This window comes from Olea europaea, chromosome 13 (assembly GCF_002742605.1).
Source record: "Olea europaea var. sylvestris chromosome 13, O_europaea_v1, whole genome shotgun sequence".
Taxonomy (NCBI): domain Eukaryota; kingdom Viridiplantae; phylum Streptophyta; class Magnoliopsida; order Lamiales; family Oleaceae; genus Olea; species Olea europaea.
Window position 1 is genome coordinate 6138220 of NC_036249.1, and position 21346 is coordinate 6159565.

The window sequence follows — 21346 nt, forward strand, 5'->3', positions numbered from 1 at the left end:
CATCAAGGATGGGAGGTATATTACTTTTGTGCCATTAACACCGGGGCAAGTCCATGAGGATCAAATTAAATTTAGGAATGAGGAAGAGAGGAGAGTAAGTGAGTTAGAAAAAAAGAGAGACATGTATTACGGAGAGAAATAGAGAGAAGATAGTGAAAATGAAAATAATGAGATTGTGAGCAAGAGAGGAAATTGTGAGGTGGCCATTAGAGAAAAAAGAAAGAGGAGCCACAAGAGATGAAAGAAAGAGAGTTTTCCAAGAGAAAGGAAAAATCACGAGTGAATTTCTTTTTAAAAGGGAGTGCGTTGAGGAGGGCAATAATTAAGAGGAGAGAGATGTTTTTATTGTTGTACAAGAAAACACTCCTCAATTTTGAGACTACTAACATCCCCTCCCTAGTTTGGCTAAAACTGTACTGCAGGAATTCCAAGATGTATTCTCGGAGGATGTACCGAGTGGATTACCACCCATTCGAGGAGTTGAACATCAAATTGACTTTATACCTAAAGTTGTCATCCCGAACCAATCAACTTATCGGAGCAATCCTGAGGAGACAAAGAAGCTTCATAGGCAAGTAGAGGAGTTGATAAGCAAATGTTATGTAAGGGAAAGCATGAGACCATGTCCCATTCCAGTGTTACTAGTGCCAAAGAATGATGGGACATGGCGAATGTGCGTTGATTGCAAAGCAATCAACAATATAACGGTAAAGTATCATCACCCAATTCCTAGGTTAGATGATATGTTAGATGAATTGCATATTGCTTGTATTTTTAGTAAAATTGACCTTAAAAGTGGGTACCATCAAATATGCATGAGGAACGGTGATGAGTAGAAAAAGACATTTAAAACTAAACATGATTTATATGAATGGTTAGTTATGCCTTTTGGACTCACAAACACACCGAGCACTTTTATGCGCTTAATGAACCATGTTTTACGTGCTTTCAATTTACTGAAGTAGTACGTTTGTATAGGATTCCTTAGAGTATAGTGTCGATTAGAGACGTGAAACTTTTAAATCACTTTTGGCGAGTATTGTGGGATAAGTTAGGCACGAAATTGTTATTTTCCACAATTTATCACCCTCAAACCGATGGACAAACCGAAGTCGTTAGTAAGACTATGATTCAATTGCTGCATACGGTAATGAACAAGAACTTGAAAAGTTGGGAAGACTGTTTACCTTTCATTGAATTTGCATACAATTGAGCTACTCATTCTACTACTTCATTTACTCCTTTTGAAATTGTTTATGGTTTTAATTCACTAACACCGTTAGATTTAATTCCATTACATGTGAATGAACGTGGTAGTTTAGATGGCAAAAGAAAGCTGAATTGGTGAAATCGCTTCATGAGAAGGTAAAGTTGCAGATCGAAAAAAAAAGCAAGCTTGTTGAGTTGCAGGCAAAATAGACAGAAAACATGTGAAATTCGAACCAGTAGATTGGGTTTGGGAACATTTCAGGAAAGAGCATTTTTCGGAGCAAAGTAATTCGAAATTGCAGTCGCGAGGAGATGGTCCATTTTAAGTCATCGAGAAGATCAACGAAAACGCTTACATAATAGATCTTCTAGGTGAGTATAATGTTTCAACAACTTTTAATGTATCTGATCTCTCTCTTTCTTTGATGTAGGTTTAGATTTGAGGATGAATCTTTTTGAAGAGAAAGGGGATGATGTAATCCAAGAGTTGAGTCCAACGAAGGCGAGTTTGGAACAAGACCCGTTAATAATTGAAGGGAGATCGATGAAGTCATCGAGGGCAAAGCGAGTGAAACAAGCGATGGGATAACTTGTTCAATCAACCATTCATGGGACGATGGTCGAAACGCAAAATGAGGCAACTTTCATGTTTGGGTCGAGAGTGGAATCAAAATAGATCAACTCAATACAAGCGGACGAAGACTGAGGCAAAACCGACAACTATGTGGTCGCATAGTGCAATGGACTATGCGGTTGCATACATCGGTGTAGAGATTTCGCGGTAGCATTTTACTTGAACTATGCTACCCCATTTAAATACACTATGTGGTTGCATAGATCAAATATTTGGCAAAAACATTCCTTTTCGCGATTTTTCATATTTTGCTAGATTTTATTTTATTCCATATCTTTGTAATTTTGGACGAATAATGCACGGTTTTACTAGATTTTTTTTAAGGTTTTATAGCTGGTATAAATAAAGAAATTCTCTCTCATTGTATTCTTACATTAGAAGACATTATTATTATTCGATAAAATTCCGAGAGTTTTTGAGAGGCTATTGTGCTTTTCTTCGTCTTAATTAACAACTTGAACTTATCAAGAATTTACAATTCTTGTGGCATTCAACCAATCGAGTACAAATCTCTTAACGTGTAATCAAGGGATCCTTCAAGCACCGATCTTAATGGGTTTTTTGGTTCACTTATTTCTATGGTTCAACTCTAAACCTTTAATTAGGTTTTTCTGAGTTCCATAACAAGCTCGTTGTGGGTTTCATAGTCAATGCTGCTACATGGTTCACAACACAATGGGTCGTCACCATCGAGGCTATCCCCTACGTCTCGCCGATGGACACCCTCCAGCATTGGGACCTTTCCATCCATAGTTGCAAAAATGATTCAAGTATAACATTCGATGGCTTTGATGAATCATCATACCCTATAAGATTATCTCTTCCAGTGCCTCTGTCAACCCCTCTGTCTTAAGCATCGCCAGTCTCTCTGGTACTCACATCGCCTGTCTCTCTGCATCCCCTCGTCGGCCTACTACATTACCTTGTAGTGCTATGACCTCATTACTAAGGCCTCCCAAATCAGCTCATAATGTTCTAATGTCATTTCATAACTGAATGAAAGTGGGAGAATAACGCAATGGATTTTGTGGTAGGATTTCTAAGGTCAGCAAGAGGACACAATGCTATATGGGTAATAGCGAATCGTCTAACAAAGTCAGCTCATTTTCTTCTGGCAAAAATGACATTCAGTCTAGATTAGCTAGCGTAGTTGTAAATTAGAGAGACTGTAAGATTGCATGGTGTCCCCGTATCTATTGTGTCTGATAGAGATTCGAGATTTATGTCAAAGTTTCGGAAGAGCTTACAAGGAGCTATAGGAACGAAATTGCATTTTTGTACGGCATATCACCATCAATCTGATGGTCAGTCTGAAAGGACCATTCAAACTTTGAAAGGTATGCTAAGGGCCTGTGTTCTAGATCTAGAAAGCAGTTGGGAATCGTATCCACCTTCGGTGGAATTACATATAATAATAGTTTTCAGGCAATTATTGGAATGGCACCGTATGAAGCTCTATATGGTAGAAGATGCAAATCACTTGGTCATTAGGACAAAATCAGAGAAAAGAGAATTTTGGGACCAGATAACATTGAAAAGACAGTGAAAACCATTGATAAGATCGGTACCAGGATAAAGGTAGCACAACATAGACAAAAGAACTATGCAGATACCAGAAGAAAAGACTTCGAATTTGAGATTGGAGAGAAAGTTTTTTTAGAAGTAGCACCAATAAAGGGTGTACTTAGGTTCAGCAAGAAAGTCAAACTACGACCTTGTTATATCGGACCTTTTGAAGTACTTGATAGGGTCAAAAATATGGCTTTTTGATTAGCTTTGCCGCCTGAACTATCAGCAGTTCACAACGTGTTTCATCTATCAATGATTAGGAAGTATATGCATGATCCTGATCACGTGATCAGTTATAAATCCCTAGAAGTATAGAAAGATTTATCTTATGAGGAATTATTGATTAAAGTACTGGATCAAAAGGTATATAAATTACAGAACAAGGAGATTCAACTGATTAAAGTTAAATGGAATAATCATGGAGTAGAAGAAGCTATTTGGAAAAGAGAAGAAGAAGTTAAAGACAAATATCAGACACTCTTTGCCAAACCATATGGTAAATTTCGAGGATGGAATTTTGTTTAAGGTGCAAGGGTTGTAGAAGCCCCAAAAAAAATGAAATTAGGCTCATATTTTTAGGTGATGATCTAGTACCATGAGTCTAGCCCATAGACAAACCTTATGCTCGGCCCACATAAGCAATGAAAGCCCAATACTAGTCCAATGTGTCTTAAATAAATTTATTTACAATTTTATGGTGGTTCAACATGCAACACAAGTCTGACCACCATACATATTTTTAAAAAAATATATTTGAAAAAGTTATGATGGATTCAATGTCTCCCGCGGTTTGTACCCGACAATTAAAATTTATATTTTGTATAGTAAAATTTCCAAGACATTTAACAACAAATTTAAATTCATGAAATGAAACGGCAAACTATCTTCAATTCTTTTAATTGGTTAATGATATTTAAGACAGGAAACAGGTATATAAAAGAAAGAAATTAAACCTAAACAATTCTTCAATCATTTTCTTAAATGTTCAATGAAGTGCTGCCCTTTCTAGGCTTTTCTCCATTTCCTTCAAGTTAATTATATTCTTGGAATGAAACATACCATTTAAATTCTAAACACTCACATACGTATCACAGGTTTCAATGTACCAAAATAATGTTGAAATGAAACTTACAATTCACCAAATAAACTATTGTAAATTGTCTTTAGTTGGGAGGCATGAATGCTTCCGTTTCTATTCATTTTCAAATTTAAGGCAGGGAATTTAACCTAAACTCTTTAAAATGCTTTTAAATTTCTTCAATTTATTTGCTGCCCATGTTTTTCTAGCATTTAGGATTTATTTTTCATTCCTTCAAGTTATTCATAATAAACTTTGTACAAGAAAAGGTTTCAAAAGTCAAGAAAGAAAAATATAAGAGAGGAGCAAATTTCTTAAGCTTCGGGTGCCATCGAGAAACAACTTCCACCGACCAATTCGTTTCAATAAGGTAAGTAGAGGTGCAAGTGTTTATTTCCTTTTCAAATTATGATTTTTCGATAAATGTTTGAATTAATTGGTACCTTACAACAGTTTGAATGATCTTTCTCTAGCTCTACATGTTATGATAATGCTACAGTAATTGGAATTTGCTGAAAAACCATTTACGTGCAATGATATGAATCTATAATTCGAAATTACTAATTCGATAACGAAATGCACCGATGATATCTATTGAGTTTCAAACTCATGGGTTAATTCTCTTCTTACAGGTTAAATGGATTTTCTTAAGGCATGGATGATGGTAGAGGATGATACAACATGCTATGGGGGAAGTCAGTGATTTGAAAATTTTAATTCGATCATGAAATGTTTACATTTGTTTTTTTTAATATGAATTTCTATGGATGTCATATGTGGAACTATTCTAAGAATATTTCTTCATTAATAAGTAATGTTTAAAAGTATATATGTGTTATAGAAGTTAATTTACAAATCACCGTTTACAAAAAGAAAAAAAAAAGTGTTAGCAAATTAGAGTATTGTTGTCTCTTTAAAAATTTCAGTTTCTGTCTTGACTTTGAAAAATTCATAGCTAACTCGTTACTTGAAATTTTTAGACAAAGCCAATGACCCTGGATAGCCACATAGGTTAGCTATTGAATGAATTTGGAGTCATGTCAATCCGACGTCGGTAGAATTTTATATGTCACTTTAAGTAAACTGCACATGGGTAGTGTTACTGTTTTTCAGCTTCTGCCCTTGGTTTCAAAAATTCATAACTCACTTGTTACTTGAATTTTTTGGACAAAACCAATTGGGATTGATAGCATCAGGCGTTAGCTACTGAATAAAGTTGAAATTATGTCGATTTGATGTGTGTAGAATTTTATATGGCACTTTTAAGTAAGCTTCGCTGGGTTACTCCAACCCGAATCGCTGCGGGGTTTTGAAAAATATTTTAATACCCTTATATGCTGCCGACGGAAGATGATTTTCGGATATGTCATATTATAAGGAGTTTTCTACTTTACACTAAAATATCACAAAGTTTCAAGGTCGATAGCCATGCAAACAAATTTATTTTGACAATTATCATTTGAGATAAAAACTAAAACAGCAACATTATTTTTAAAGTTTTGCCAAAAATTTCACGTCAACAGTGGTTACTTGCATGGAAACCATTCTAAAAACAATTTTAAAATTTTTTCTTTTAGTATTGAATTATTTTGTTTTAGAAAAAAAAAACTTGAATTAAATTCTTAAATTAAATCTTTATACTTTTGGCCAAAAGTATATCAATTATTAAGTTTACGGCTAAAGTACATTTAATCGTCATGTTTTGGTCCCTATGGGTTGGGCCATTACATATAGTGTCTCCTCATAACATCTCTGCCCCATGGATAGCCGTTGAGGACATCAAATTTTCAACAACTTCTAAATGAAAGATGTCAACCACTGTCTTTTTGTGTTGACATCTCAGTACACTTTCAAGGATAAGCACCAAATCTAGCTTCAATTTGTCTAACTTGTGGCCGTATTCTTGAATGCATCCTCTAACTGTGGTAGAAATACAATCGTTTGTATTGGAAAATATTCTTTCAGCAGCCTTCTGTTTCTTGAAATATGGGTCATTGCTGTTTCGTTGCTCTTATACAGTCGGTGATGAGGACGAACTCAAATAAAGAGAATCTAGCTACCTGGTCGTGCCCAAGATTAAAGTAGAGTGAATCATCGATGATAGGCTTAAACAGTGGACATAGTAATCATCAAAGAGCTACCTTGAAAAATGTCTCTCAAAGGATAGAGGGCCACAAGCAGGAATAGCGTGACATATCTACATGCTCATGATCGAACAACTCTAATATTGTCATAAAGCTATCAAAATTATAGTTCGAATCTCGAGAAGATGTCTCATCCTGACGTCGAGCTGGTAATCCATACTACAGAATTTTAAATGTTAGAACCTTGTACAAGAGATAACGCTAAATCATATTATCAAAAAATTAAACTAAATAATTTGTTTATTACTATACGCAAGAATAAACGGATAATGAAATAAAAGAAATGAAAGAAAACAAAAATTAAACAAAAAGAATTAGCAACAAAAAAAATATATTAAACGTAGAAAATGAAAATAAAACGAGGGAAAAAATTTATGATTTTTGAAAATATGAAAACAATAATTATCCTTTAGCAACCGAATATAAATTTTCATCTATTTCATTTCGACACGTTTTGTTAATTTGAGATACCAAAGGACAAATTTAAAAATAAGTTTTTTGTGTCAAAATTATAGCTTTCAGTCAAATAATCAAGTATGGATATTGGGCTTGTTTCGAAACTCATATTAAATGACGAATTTTGTACTCGAGAAAAAGTTATTTTGGATAAGTTAGGCCTAAGTTATGGTAGTTCAAAGGGAGTCCTATTTTAATTAAAGTTACTAAATCAATTAAATCATTTTGGCAATCACTAGATAAGTTGAATTTGATAATTTTCAGCCAATTTACCCTTTTTTTTCACGTTTGACTAGGGAACCAGTATTAATATATTCAAATGAAAAGTAAAATTTTGTTATTGGAATTCAATCTTTATACAATTGCAGCCAATTAGTTTCTTATGATAAATATCAGTTTTTTCCCGGGAACCATTTGACTTAATCCCAAATTCTAGTTCACGTGTAGATTTCAACAAAATTAAGATGCTATTTTATAGTAATTAAAGCTAATTTATGTTGATTGGGTTGTTAGGGAATAATAAGAGTCCTAATCCAATTGGATATCAAATTCAAATTAATGGGACTTTAGTCCCCATTTGTAATAGAAGACTGAGCATACTACAGCTTCTTGTTCATGCCATTTTAACAAGAACTCATCAACAATTATGTTCTACCACGTTCTTCCCTTTGAAACACCACAACCATATCATCAACCTGAAACGTTTGCCTACCCATATCAGCAGCAACCTTATACTTTGCATTGGAGCTTTCAACTTTTTCTTCTCCCATTGAATCACCTCCATATGTTGTTCAGCTTGTTGTTTAGTTGTTGCACTTTTTGTCATAGTTGTTTCACCAAACTTCTTTACATTCAAGGAAAACTTATTGACTAATTTGTAGTAGTCATAAAAGTTTTCCCTTCCACTTTAAAGGTTTTCTAGCACGTCCCGTCTTTTTATCCTTCCATTTTAACATGTAGGTGTTCTCTATATCCCGCTATGTACGGCATCCAAATAAAACTGTCACAATTCGCCCAATAGAACATAACACGCTTCAATCTCAACAATGACGCAAATAATTTTCGATTTGTAAAAGTCCTCTTGAACAAAGGTAACCCAGAAATTCGATTTTACTTGAATAGACATACCCTTCTTAATCCAACCAATGTGATAAGAAGTTTGACGTTGTTTAGATGCCACCTTTAGATGATGATCTACTAGCTTCTTTAGGATCACATTATCACAACTAAACTATTTATGATCAGACTACAAAAAAATCATTGACTCGACACTTGGCTTGAAAGATCTTCCTACAGTGAGTCAACTATTCCTGCTTTGGCGAGCATAAGATTTTTTGCACTAAATACATAAAATCTCCTTGTTCTTTCTCACACAACTCATCGAATTATTCTTCCTTTGGTGTAGGATGATGAATAATAATAACAATTAATCTTATTCATAATACACAAAGAAGTGTTGCTCAAATTTTGTTCGAACGGACGTAGAAATATTGGAATCTACCAATTAACGAAATAAATTATGATATTATTAATCAAAACATTTGTAGGTTATTCAATCCCTTTAACACAAATTTAAAGAATTAAAACGAACTCCAATCAATGCAAAACTCTAATTCTGTAGATAAATCTAAATAAAATTAAAAAACTATTAAAATGACAAAAATATTCTTAAATTCAGTCCAAACAGAAAACTGCTAAAATGGAGTCCTAAATATTGCATACCATCCACGTGTATGCTCTTTGTAGTGTATGCTATCCACGTATATGCTTTTTGTTTGATGCCATCCACAATTGCTAAAATGATTCACCATTTGACTCGTTCAAATTTTGCATGCCATCTACGTGTATGCTCTTCGTAGTGTCCACTGCCACGCGTAAAATCCATATATCTCCAATCCAATGTATAAGGATACGACCATTGCAATTGAAAGTTAACCGAGAAAAGCAGAAGAAAAATGGCGTCAAATCTGAATCCAAGGTATGCATACACAGTGGTTTATGTTAGAGATGTAGCCAAATCTGTTGCATTTTACACCAAGGCATTTGGTTATCAAGTGCGCCGCTTAGATCACTCTAACAGGTAAATGACATTGAAATATTATTGCAATCAATGACACTGAAATCACGTGATTATTGTTATGTTAGAATCTCGAAATCTTAGTACATGTTTAGGAACGCTTGTCAAGTTTTATGAACTGTCAGATGTCATTTTCATCTACACATTTTCTATGATTCACGATTTATAATCTAGTACTATCCTTTTATCATAATTACATGCAAATGAGTCCAGCATCGTAGAAGTAGATTGGTGTCAAATAGACACGGCCACGAGGATGATCGTGGGGGGTTCCGTGTGATTTGAGCAAATTTTACCCATCTTTTGTCTAATTGAAATTAGATTTTGTAAATTTTCATAAAAATTGATGAAATGAATGGTTGAGAAGTTATACATCTAATGAAATGGGTTATTTATTGATTTTAACTTAAAATTCATATCAAATTAATATTTTTATCAACCTTTTAATCTAAATCAAGCAGGGTATTAAATTCTTTGACAAACAATAAAAAAGAATACTGAGGACCGATCAAAAAAAAAAAAAAAAAAAAAAAAACTGGGGAAAAAAAGGTAAAAAAAAAAAAAAAGAATACTGAGGATATCAATGGCCATGATTGAATTGGAAGGTGTTTTCTTCTCTTTTTCTAATTTCATGTGGAATAATGCTACTTGGCCTCACTGAGGTTATATAACACTAATACAGTTGTTAAATGATATCTCAAATGAAAGGTGGAATTATCATTCAACTATTATTTAATCCACATAGATTGGGGTTATGGCTAAATAGCATTACTCTTTCGTGGATCTCTCTCGATATCACTATCGATCTCAATTGGTCTTTTGATGGCATGGAACTTTTACTTAAAATTTACCTCTTAACAACATCATGAAAAAAGTCAACTATGATCAGGTTGAATGAAGACTTGCATCCTACATCTCTACCTTGATTTTGCGGATTGGGTCCATTAAAAAAGAAAAATATAACCATATGATCTAATGTTTTGTATGTGAAAATATTTGAATCTTGTTCTAATTTCTTAGGATTTATATATGTTGAAAGAAATATGTTTATTAATTTTGTTGATTGGATTGGAGTAGATGAGATGAGCTTGAGAGTGGAGAGACTACAATAGCATTAACACCTGCTCACCAACACGAGACGGGTGATTTGAGTGGTGAGGTGCGTATGCCACAATCCAGCCATGAGAGGAACCCGATCGAGGTCTGTTTTGACTATTCAGATGTGGATTCTGCCTACAAGGTATGGACTAATTATTTCTCCCTTGTTCAGAAATAAACATAACTTCCTTGTGAAGCTATTTGTGAAGCTATTTTTTGGTAGTTTGGTACATTGTGATGTTTTGAGATTGTTATTTGTGGTGGATCAGAATGCTGTAGAGAACGGTGTCGTACCAGTTAGTGAGCCAGAGGAGAAGGAACGGGCACAAAAAGTAGGGTATGTTCGAGATATTGACGGGATTGTCATGAGGATGGGGAGCTACGTGAATTCGTCCATAGCCCATCAATGAACATCAGCCTGTATTCTGGATTTATCTCATCTGATGGCTTCATTCCCTTCCTTAATGTTTGTACCAATTAAAGATCATTTACTTTTGGAAGTTGCGGCTCATCATTTGAATTAATCTGTGTAGATTGAGATTATGATCCTCTATATACATAGTTGGGTCGATTTTCAGCACCAGTCTATCTGTGACAGAGTCATTTATATTGTGGTTCTCCTAGACCTAGTTCATGATTTGGACCTAGGGTCTTTATATAATTCTTGTAGCTTGGGATAATTTTCTTATATTTATGTTGGAATGTATGTACGAAAACATTTAACATCTGTTTATTTAAGTTTTCATAGTCAAGGGCGTTCAATATATATTCATTATTCACTGGGATAGTCTATTAGTTATTTGAAGGCACATGAACAATATGTCATGCCCAATGGAAGTCTCAATGTATGCATTGTAGATTTATTATAGCTAGAGAATCTCGTATATATGGAGTTGACTCAATTGATTATCTAAAAGTTAAGATAATTTTGCAATTTCACTTATACAACATGAGCATTACTTAATGAACGCATTGATCGATCAATTATAATTTATATTAATGACATTTCGGTATCCTCAAAGGATAAGGAACAACATTAAATGCAATTGAAGATTGTATTAGAGATGCTCAAAAGAGATGAATTATATTTAAATTTAAGAAATATGAATTTTACTTCGACCTATAAATTTTTTCGACAAGTACATCATTGCACAAGGAATTGAAGTGTATGTGACTGTGGTTAAAGCCATGGCTAATTGGTTTAGACCATTTATTGTCGATGAGGTCTGTAATTTCTTGTGATTGATCAGTTAAATGAGAGATTACTAATGGATTTTTTAAAATAAGGGACAAAATAACTCTACTATCTAGAAATGTGTATTGCAATTTCTGGATTATTATATGGTGATTTTTGATCTTTTCAAATAGAAACGAATTAAATAGAAAGAGATAGATTAGAAACAACATATATTATAACTGGTCTCTCCAAACTTTTCATTTACAATTAAGCTGGTTGTACAGGGTGACATGGGTACAACTAGCATAACCATTACATTTAAGTCCCATTATGAGATTCAAGCTATCATACACGTTATTATTTTTGGTAGTTTGACATTTTTCACGGATTCAGGGTATAAAGTAACACCAGTGTGCAAAAATAGGTTTAAATTAATAAGCTTTTTGTACAATGCAATCACTTTAAAATGGGGCAAATTGCATAAAATTAAATAAAAATCAGTTGCTTTATATGAGATTTATGATGAGGTTGGTTTTTTTGTCACAATTATATCTCTTTTACTATACAAATTTTTAATTGTATTACAAGAGTCTAATTTTTTCTTTTGTCGCATTTATGTTCCTATCATTTTTTATCACTCATCTTCAATTTTTTATTAATTAGCATATTTTGTCCCTTTGTTACGTTCAAATATTCTATTAGCTTGGTTTGAAATGGGAGACAAATGTTATGTTGTACTTTTATATTGGTTGTTTTACAATTAAATATAAAAATTAAATAAGAAGGGCTAACTTGAAGGATTGACCCATGCTTGACGATTAACAAGGTTGGCACTTCGTTTCAGTGTTGTGCAAAGAAAATATGGGTTGAGTCATAAAAGGATGGCAACTCTGTCGCGTTTTTCGGTTCCGAATGATGAATTGGACAAGGATGAGTAACATGGTCGCATCCCCAATTCCTTGAACATGCCCCGAGTCATTTTAGCCAATAATAGTGTTATGCATCACTCATACCTTTAAATTAGAAGTTGAAAAAATGGGGAAAAAAGTTTATTTAACTTTTTGTTTTAGTGTTATAATTGATTAATAATATTTATTTAATATATTTATTGTGTAATAATAATGTTTTGAAAATCAGATCCGATTTATTTGTTTAATTTAAAAATTTTGAACTGGTTCCAAAATCGATTGGGCGCAAGTCAAAAACTGTCTAAGAAAAGGTCGGAAAAGTGGTCAACAATAAATCGATTGACAGCGGACATGGGTTTACTAGTTGGATTCCGTAAAAAAGTGAAATTTCTTTTTTGGTAAATGATTCTATTTTTGCATTTAAGAGATGATAAATGAAGATTAGGCTTGAAGATGATAAAATAATAAAAGAAAAGTGGCTCGGCCGAAAGCTTTAAGTCCGTGTTTCATGAATGGGGACTCACAAAAGTATGGCTGGATTCACGACACTTGCAATAGAGTAACGTGGATTAAAAATGCACATTTTGAATTAAATAATTAGCATGTTTGACTCAGCTAAAATTGTTCCATTAATGAATTTTGGGGGGAAAAATTACTTCAATGTTTACTACTGTGGTCATCCTAATATGGTCGTCAATGTTTACCCGACTTAAATTGTTTGGTCGGCAAAGGTATAGTTTTTCCGACTTCAATTCTTTGGGTTGGCAAAGGTATATTTTTCCCGACCAAAAAAAGTAGTCAACCTATGTTTTACCGACTTTGTGTTTAAACCTTCACCGACCCAAATTATGGTCAAAAAAATCTTTATTATTCCCAGCCAAATTCTTGTTGGCAAGTAAAACCCTAAAAATTTCCCGACTAATTTGCATTGCGTAAAAACCTATATATTTCCTAACTAAAATGTATTATGGTCGGTAAAAACTTTTGTTGGCTGGCTTTTGGCGATCAACTCCCGACCAAGATTTTGTAGTCGGGAATTGAAAATACCGACTAATATTTGACAGTTAGCGATCAGTCTTTGGGTCGGCAAAAATCATATTTCTTGCACTGTGAGTTGCTCATTATATCTTTAGAGATAAAAAAGTAGTTGATATTATTTAAATTTTCAAATTATATTAGAAAATTTATTCCTTTAAATTTTTTGTTGATGTCAAAAAATGACTAGCTTAATTTTATCAACTTTATTGATGATTCGTGAGAGGTAATTTGAGCCGAAATAGTAAAATTATGCTGAACCAATGGAATTGAGCTGAAATTGTAATAAAAATAAAGTGTTTGTATTAAGTAGAGAAATTTGGGAGTATATACGATATGCGTTTAGCTTGTTTTCTTGGGGGACCATTACAATCCTTTTTATCGACAAAGATGGGCAAATTGCATGACTTTACATCAAATCAGCTACAATATTGACCTTAATGTGTGTAACTAACCCAGTTTTGATTATCTATTGAGGTCAATCTCCATATGTCATGATGAATTTGAGGCGGAAAGTAATCATTGCGATGGTAGGTCACAATTTGGCTGCCTCTTTGATGAAAATCGAGGCTTTGATTATTCATTCTGATTATTTGTGAAGAAAAATCATGTTAAGAATGCGACAAAATTCACTATCAATCCTTAATTAGAAATTGCTTGCATAAATTTTTCATGACCATTAGTTTGCACCTATACATTTACTAACTGTTGTTTGTATTTATGATCCATTACATAATATCAAAATAAATTAGTTTATTTGGTGTCTATTCAATTAAAAATGCATTTAACTTACCCTTCTATTATTTCATGAATTCTGTGAATTAAATATGGATTACATATTTGATTTAATTTCTGTAAATAATATTCACATTTGTAGGATTCTGTTTTATTTTTCGGTTAATTTACAATGGTACATATTAATTCTTTCATTTTAAATTCCTTACGTGTTGGATTTAATTTACTTAAATGGCATTTTTTTCACTTTTATCCACTAACAAGTGCATGTGGTTGGTGTTTGATCAATTCGTTTCTGATTCGGCATCCCCGCAATTGTTTTTTTATTTTTTATTTTAAAATGTCTCGGCCATAACTGAGTCATAAGGAAAAAATTTTGATATTGCAATATTATTAAATGCATGCCAGCAATTTCCATGAAAGAATGTGAACTTTCTTGCGAAGCAGTGTTTAAGGACTTTTCTGTCATTAATTACCTATTCTTTGACTCGGATACTGATTATAGTAGGTGGAGGCAAATCAGCCACCGAATTGGAATGGAACCAAAACTTCCCATTAGAGCATAGTCTCTATATGGTAATTCAATCTTTGCTACAATTGGTATAAAATACGTTAGATTATTTAAATGCCAGTCATGAATTTATTTGATATTTACTAATCGGTGCATGCAAGTCTCTATTCTATGAAAGTGCATGTGTTTTCTTAAGGCAGTTTATATGACGGCGACTCTTAATTTTCAAAATATTATCAAAATCAATTGTGGTACGAGAGTCGGGAGTTTTTTTTAATGATATTTTACCACATCATGTATATATAAACAATTATGTACATGTAACACAATCATTGGTGTAGAGGGATTTATTTGACCCAGGCAGCATTACCGAATGGGACAACGTTCACTCTTGATGCTATGACTGTCCTTTCATTATCATGTGTTATATATTTATATGACTTTGAGGCTAATGTGCCAAAACCTAAAGTTGACATGCTAAAGTTGGTTAGATTGCAACACACAATGTTAAACTCGTACTAAGTAGTTTTCATTCAAAGAGGGGCAATTTTTCTGTAATCAACTAACTTATGATTTTATTTCATTTTAATTATCCAACTTTGATTTGTTACAATTTAATCATCCTACTTACTTTCATGGTTCATACGATAATTTTGTCCGTAATTATGACCAAAACCATCCTTTCCCACAATAACCAACAAAATGCACAACTCTGCACCTTCTCAATTCTTAATGAGCCGTTAGTCGAGATTGCATAAAGTGAAATTTAAGTTCTTAAATTCACTCATTTGAACTTTTTTTATGACCAAAAAGTTTCGATTTCCATATTCAAGTAGGATTAATCATTATCTTTGAGCACGATTACAAAAAATGTGAAGTTGAATTACACGATGAAAATTGAAGTGACGGACCAAGATGAACTTCCTCTTAATAAATCAAGGACTAATTCCATTATATAATATAAATGTCCACTGGTTTATAAATTTTCATCATCCTTCTAAAATAACCATACATCCCTCGCGTTCATCTCAGGAGCTCTATATTTCTCTCTCGAACTTCGCGTCCGAACTAATTTTTAGATATGCTTTACCTAGAGGTAATTTTTTAGTTAATATTTCTGTTCATATATTTTGAATTTTGTTTGCTGGTTATTGATGTATATATTATTATTATTATTATTATTATTATTATTATTATTATTATTATTATTATTATTATTATTATTTTGAGTTGGAAATGTTTGTATAGTGAAAGCAGCTTTTGATAATATGATTTAAATTTGTGGAATCAGGATACGAGTAATTGAGTATTGCTACATTTTTTATTTTATTTTATTTTTTTATCTTATGATCTAATCTCAAGATTTACCATTCAAACCTTTTCGATCTAGTGGAAAATTTCGATTATTTAATATAATTGTCTACCTACTTGATTAAAAACAGTATTTTTGAGAATGGAGAATTCGATTATTATTATTATTATTTATGAATTAAAGTACTACATTGAAATATGTTTTTAAGATAATGTAAATTAGGGAGTGGGAAATAACGTGACCGGATAATACTTGAAAAAAAGGATATTGGGGTCCTGGTGATAAGGAAAAAGCAATTTAGACAAGGAAGATTGGACATTTAGGGCCTATTTAGGAGCGATTTTTTCTTCCAAAAAATTGATTTTTTGAGCGTTATTTCACTATTCTAGCCGTCATATTTGACTTCTTCTCTCACAAGTGGGCCCCACTTTTCTCCTAACGATCAAAAAATAATTCTTAAAATCACTCCCAAACAGGCTCTTAAAGCACTAAATTTTTAATGACAAAACAAAGCTCATAATAACTTTATCGAGAGAAAGATGAAATAATTTGGCAAGCATTGATTGGAGGAAAAAGAAAAGTAAGAACTCAATAATATTACAATCTATCCATCTCTCATAAAGTAACCCACCTAATGATTGTATAAAAGAGGAAAAAGAAAAAGGGCACAAAAAAAAAAGGTAATATTTATATATATATATGTATGTGTGTGTATATATATATATATATATATATATATATATATATATATATATAGTATGTATGTATGTATGTATGTAAAGGTGGAGGGGTGCATGTAGTCTATACCAAGGTAATTGGTGAGAAATCAGCCATCGTTCCACAGGTTTTCCGGGAAAGGTGGTGCGATTTGGTTCCTTCCAAGAGTTTGCTAAAGACTTCCTAGCATTCCCTGTATCACAATTGATTTAAACAGTATAAAAACCAAAGAAGATGGAAATATGCCCGAATCAATTGATTAAATACTTGTTGATTCCATCGTATTTTCAAAACTGATTTAAAATTGCAATGTAGTTGATTCTATACAAATACTGGGTTTGGTTGATTCCCCAAAAAAAAAAAAAAAAAGAAAGAGGAGGAGGATATCGGATCCAAAAGAACTGAAGAAATCCAAACTCTTTACAATGACTCACAGTTTCTTCATTTAGACACAGTTTTCAGGAAGTTCAAAGGGAAATGTCAACAAAATGAAGGATATTACAATTCTCAAACTAAATTAACAGACATAATTCATAAATAAACTAAAAGATAACGTTTGAACCTGTGAACAATTGAATGTTGTACCAAGTTCTCATAACTCATGGCTGCATCACAAGTTCATAAATATAGTTGATATCTTAAATCAAAAAAAATATGAAATAGTCTTTCGACATTTCTTTTTATTCCATGCACAATAAAGGAGTCACAAAGCCATAGCAGATCAAAGGAAAGAGACAAAGAGTCGTAGTATACCAGCAAAACTCATGCTCTGTTTACTCTTTGAATCTCGAGTAATGACTTTCTTCTTGAATCTCGATTGATGACTACTTTAAGCTCTTCATTTCCCATTTCTTGTTGTTCTTCCTGAATTTCCACAGCAGATTTTGCGATAGATTCTGTGCATCCATATACCTCAATTTTCTGTAAGGTTAAAATATAACCTAAACTGGACGGGATCTTATTCAAACAGTAGCACTTTCGCAACACTAATCGTTCTAGTTTGGGGTAATCATCACTTGTGGGATTCCATTCTGCATATTTATACTGGCTTGCAATTTTCACATCATTTAGCTCGAAGAATTTGAGTTTTTGGAATTCACCTTCTTCTGTGTCCCATTGGTTTTCCTTGAAGGAACCAACACGTAATTTGAGAACCTCTAATTTCGGCAATCTCCCAATCATCCGAATTTTTTCCCACGACAAATGAAATTTCAATAGGGTCAATTTTTTGAGATTCAAGGGAAAATTGGGATCTGAATCTCTCATGAAACTGATGTTGAGCGATTCAAGTTGATTGGGGAATTGGAAAGGACATTGAGTCCTGAATTTGCATCCCAATTTGAGGAGATTGGGAGCACATCCCAAAACTTTTGCATCCATTTCATTATAAATAAAAAGTAATGAAATAGATTGTAGGTTATTTATTTGGAAGCTCCCATCCGTAGTTGCTCTTAAATGAGAAGATCCACTGAAGTATGCCCCACCTCCAAAATTCAGATGTTTCAAATTCTTCATGTTAAGAACGAAAGCAGGTATTTCAACTCTGTTTCTGTTCTCCACGTGAGATATTCTAGTCTGTGGAGTTTTTCTATTAATTGCAGTTTAAGTTCTCGTCGAACTGCCAAGTACCTCAAGTGAACCAAGTTTTCAATTCCTACACTTACATCTTCAAAACAAGAACAATATTGTCCTGACAAATCCATGACCCTGCGGCCTAACTGAGAGTGAACATATGGATCAAATGGTCTTGGGAAACAAAGACGCTGCATTTCCAAGATACTCTTGTCTTTCTTATACTTCATATATCCGCTGAGTCAACAAAATCACATCCAATCATCATCAGAAACAAAAGCATCGTTAGTGTGACCGTCAAAGATAGTTACATTATCAATAATCCATATAGAAATAGAAGAAAGTGAACGAGGAAAGAAGAGAGACAAAGAACTTACTTTTCGATCCCTCCCATAAAGTTTTCTTCTTTAGCTATCCTTAAGCATAAATCATGCAGTAGATCATGAATCATGCAAGTTTTGGCTCCACCATTTGATCTTTCTTCAGCAACTAGTACCAGACCCCTATTAATTAGATCCATTAGATAATTGTGTGCCACATCCTCTGTGCTCCTGTGGTTTTCTCTGTTTATAAACCCTTCGGCAACCCATGGAGATATCAACTTCCGTACTGGGATTATTTTGTCTTCTCTAAACACTCCAAAGTATAGAAAACAAGGTTTCAAATGAACTGATAAATGCTGGTAACTAAGTTTCAGTATGTGGAGACAATTATTTGTGTCGTCAATTATGTGTCTACTCAAACTTCCAGCCACTGTTCTCCATGAACCCCTTTTCTTCTGCATGTTTGGAAGAATGGAAGATATCATAATGACTGACAGAGGTAGACCACGACATCTTGAGGCAATATGCTGACCAATCCCAAGCAATTCTGGAGGGCAAGGTTCTGTTTGGAACACTTTCCACCTTAATAATTCCCAACATTCAGCATCTGATAGGAAAGGAAGTTCATTAACAACATCATTGAAACCCAATTCTTTGTTCCGAGATGTGAATAAGATTCTACTTCCCGTTATATCATCTGGAAAGTATCTTTTCAAATCGTCCTGTTGACACATAAAAATTCAGCCCAAATCGAACAGTCCAGAGAGTAAAGCCCAATTGGAGGATCCCCAAATCAGATAGCCCAAAGAACGAAATCCAATTGAACGAATCAAGGTGAAGGCCCAAATAAGGGGCCCAATAGTGCGGTAACGCCATCGCCCAAGTTTGCAAGTAGCTCAGAATCTGAACGAATAGAGTGGCATACGGTTGCCCAGAGTCTCGCCCAAATCTTCAAGTCGCCCAAGGTATCAACAAACATAACGCATTATGATTATCAAGAAATGCAGTTATTGAGGCAGTTGCTAAAGTAACCTTATCACGTTCCACGACTCAAGGGGTTCAATCGAAAGCGGTTGCAGGATGCAAGATAATGGCAGCAGTTAAAAGGACAGTTTCATGACAAAATGGCCACTACAAAGAAAGTGGGTAGTTATAGGGCGATCAAGCAGTTTTTTAGAGCAGTTAATCACAAAGAGATCGCCTATGAAGTATAAAAGGGAGAAAGAACTTAGAAGCAAAGGACCGAATCCAAAACTCTCGAACAGAGAATATGTAATTTTCATTTCTTTAGCTTTTAGACTTAAACACTTCATTTTCTGTAACTCGTGTGCTTGCGCCCCTTGGAGGCACGTTGTTTTCCATTTCCAATTGTAAAGTTCATCGCCAATAAAAAGAACACCCCTTTTTGGGACTTTGTCTCAAGAGGTTTCGTCCCTTACACAATCGTCTGATCCTCTTTAATTGTTAGCGAATTAACACGCGCGAAACAATTTGGCACGCCCAGTGAGACAATGGTGTTAGGTGTTGAAAGCGGAAAAGGTGAAACAATATGCCTCAGAGATCCGACAAGGAAGGAGCAAGTCAGGGAGGAATCCAGTCTGTAATCGAGCGATATGAGGAGCAACATGCCTCTCCACGAACAGATGGACAAAATCAGAGCAGTAACAGTCGTTACGAACCAATGACGAAGCTGAGTCCTTGAACCATGCGTGCATTGCTTGGAGAACTCACGCAAGATGTCGTTGAACAGGTAAATCTTCGAAGTATTCATAATATGGAAAGATTTACACAAAGTGGTAATGCACACTATGACAATATGGCCAAACAACTAAAGACGTAAAGTGGTAATGCACACTATGACAATATGGCCAAACAACTAAAGACGTTGAATGAAACAATGAACAAGTTAGTGGGCCACATATGTCAACCGGCTATACCTCTTGCAAGTCACTTTCAAACTAGGACGATCGTAGGACATAATCCTTCGGTCCCAAATCCAAGTCAAGGGGTAGAACCACTTTCTGGTCCCTCTACTTCAAACCAAGGAGGTGCTACAATACCAAATCAAAGTAGTAGTAGTGGTATGCCTAACTTGGGGGGTAATCCAAACGTGAGAGATAATGTCCTAAACAATGGACAGAATATTCCACGTGGTAACGAGGGGGTAGATGTCCAGGCTAATGGTAATGGCCCTAATTATGGTAATTTTGTTGCCAATCAAGGACCAAACATCAGACCTCATGCAAATCAACCGGTTAATCAGCCTGTAGGAATTCCATATGATCCCAATGTCAAGTTGAGAAATCAGATTATGGAAATCGTGCAGGATCAGATGGCCTTTGGGGTACGTCCTGTCATTAGACCGACGTACACAAAACCATATCCTGATTGGGTGGACCAAGCATATCCATGGCCTAGAGGGTACAAAGTGCCAGAATTCTCACTGTTTACTAGTTTGGGAGAGGTGTCTACCCTGGAACACATAGGGCGATTCACGTTGCAAAGTGGTGATGTAACCGATTACCAGAAAATGAGACTTTTCCCTAGTTCGTTAACAGGAGTAGCTTTCTCCTGGTTCATTAACTTGCCAGCGAACTCTGTTCAAACATGGCAACAACTGGAACAGTTGTTTCATGCTCAGTTTTACAAAACTGAATCCGAAGTCACTTTGGCTGATTTGGCGAATCTACGTCAAATGCCAAATGAATGGGCAGAAAATTTTCTCCAAAGGTTCAAAACAGCAAGAAGCAAGTGTTTTGTACCTCTGCCCGAAAAAGAATTTGTCAAAATC

The 21346-nt window shown here is 34.2% G+C and overlaps 2 protein-coding genes and 1 pseudogene across 2 annotated transcripts in view; 2 read left to right on the plus strand and 1 right to left on the minus strand.

Annotated features, from left to right (window-relative positions):
- Positions 1-2861: 2861 nt before the first annotated feature.
- On the plus strand, positions 2862-5032 carry LOC111408367. Its single transcript, XM_023038132.1, has 6 exons — positions 2862-2887; positions 3005-3239; positions 3335-3531; positions 4335-4341; positions 4730-4860; positions 4990-5032. The coding sequence occupies exons 1-6, from the start codon at positions 2862-2864 to the stop codon at positions 5030-5032; spliced, it is 639 nt and encodes a 212-aa protein (XP_022893900.1).
- Positions 5033-8965: 3933 nt separating this feature from the next.
- LOC111408194 lies at positions 8966-10994 on the plus strand (annotated as a pseudogene).
- A 5876-nt stretch (positions 10995-16870) lies between these two features.
- LOC111408368 (putative late blight resistance protein homolog R1A-10) overlaps positions 16871-21346 on the minus strand; it is a 10249-nt gene continuing 5773 nt past the window's right edge. The window contains exons 2-3 of the mRNA XM_023038133.1: positions 18610-19277; positions 16871-18469 (exon numbers count right to left, since the gene is read on the minus strand). Of these exons, the coding sequence (XP_022893901.1) occupies positions 18172-18469; positions 18610-19277 (966 nt within the window). The 3' untranslated portion in view covers positions 16871-18171. The remainder of the gene's footprint in view (positions 18470-18609; positions 19278-21346) is intronic.

Bases quoted from the DNA above. Each gene is read 5' to 3' on its own strand.
- LOC111408367 (XM_023038132.1), top strand. From the start codon at position 2,862: ATGGATTTTGTGGTAGGATTTCTAAG. The intron at 3,240-3,334 runs GTGGAATTACAT...CTTGGTCATTAG, and splicing joins GGGAATCGTATCCACCTTCG to GACAAAATCAGAGAAAAGAG. The intron at 4,861-4,989 runs GTAAGTAGAGGT...ATAATGCTACAG, and splicing joins GACCAATTCGTTTCAATAAG to TAATTGGAATTTGCTGAAAA.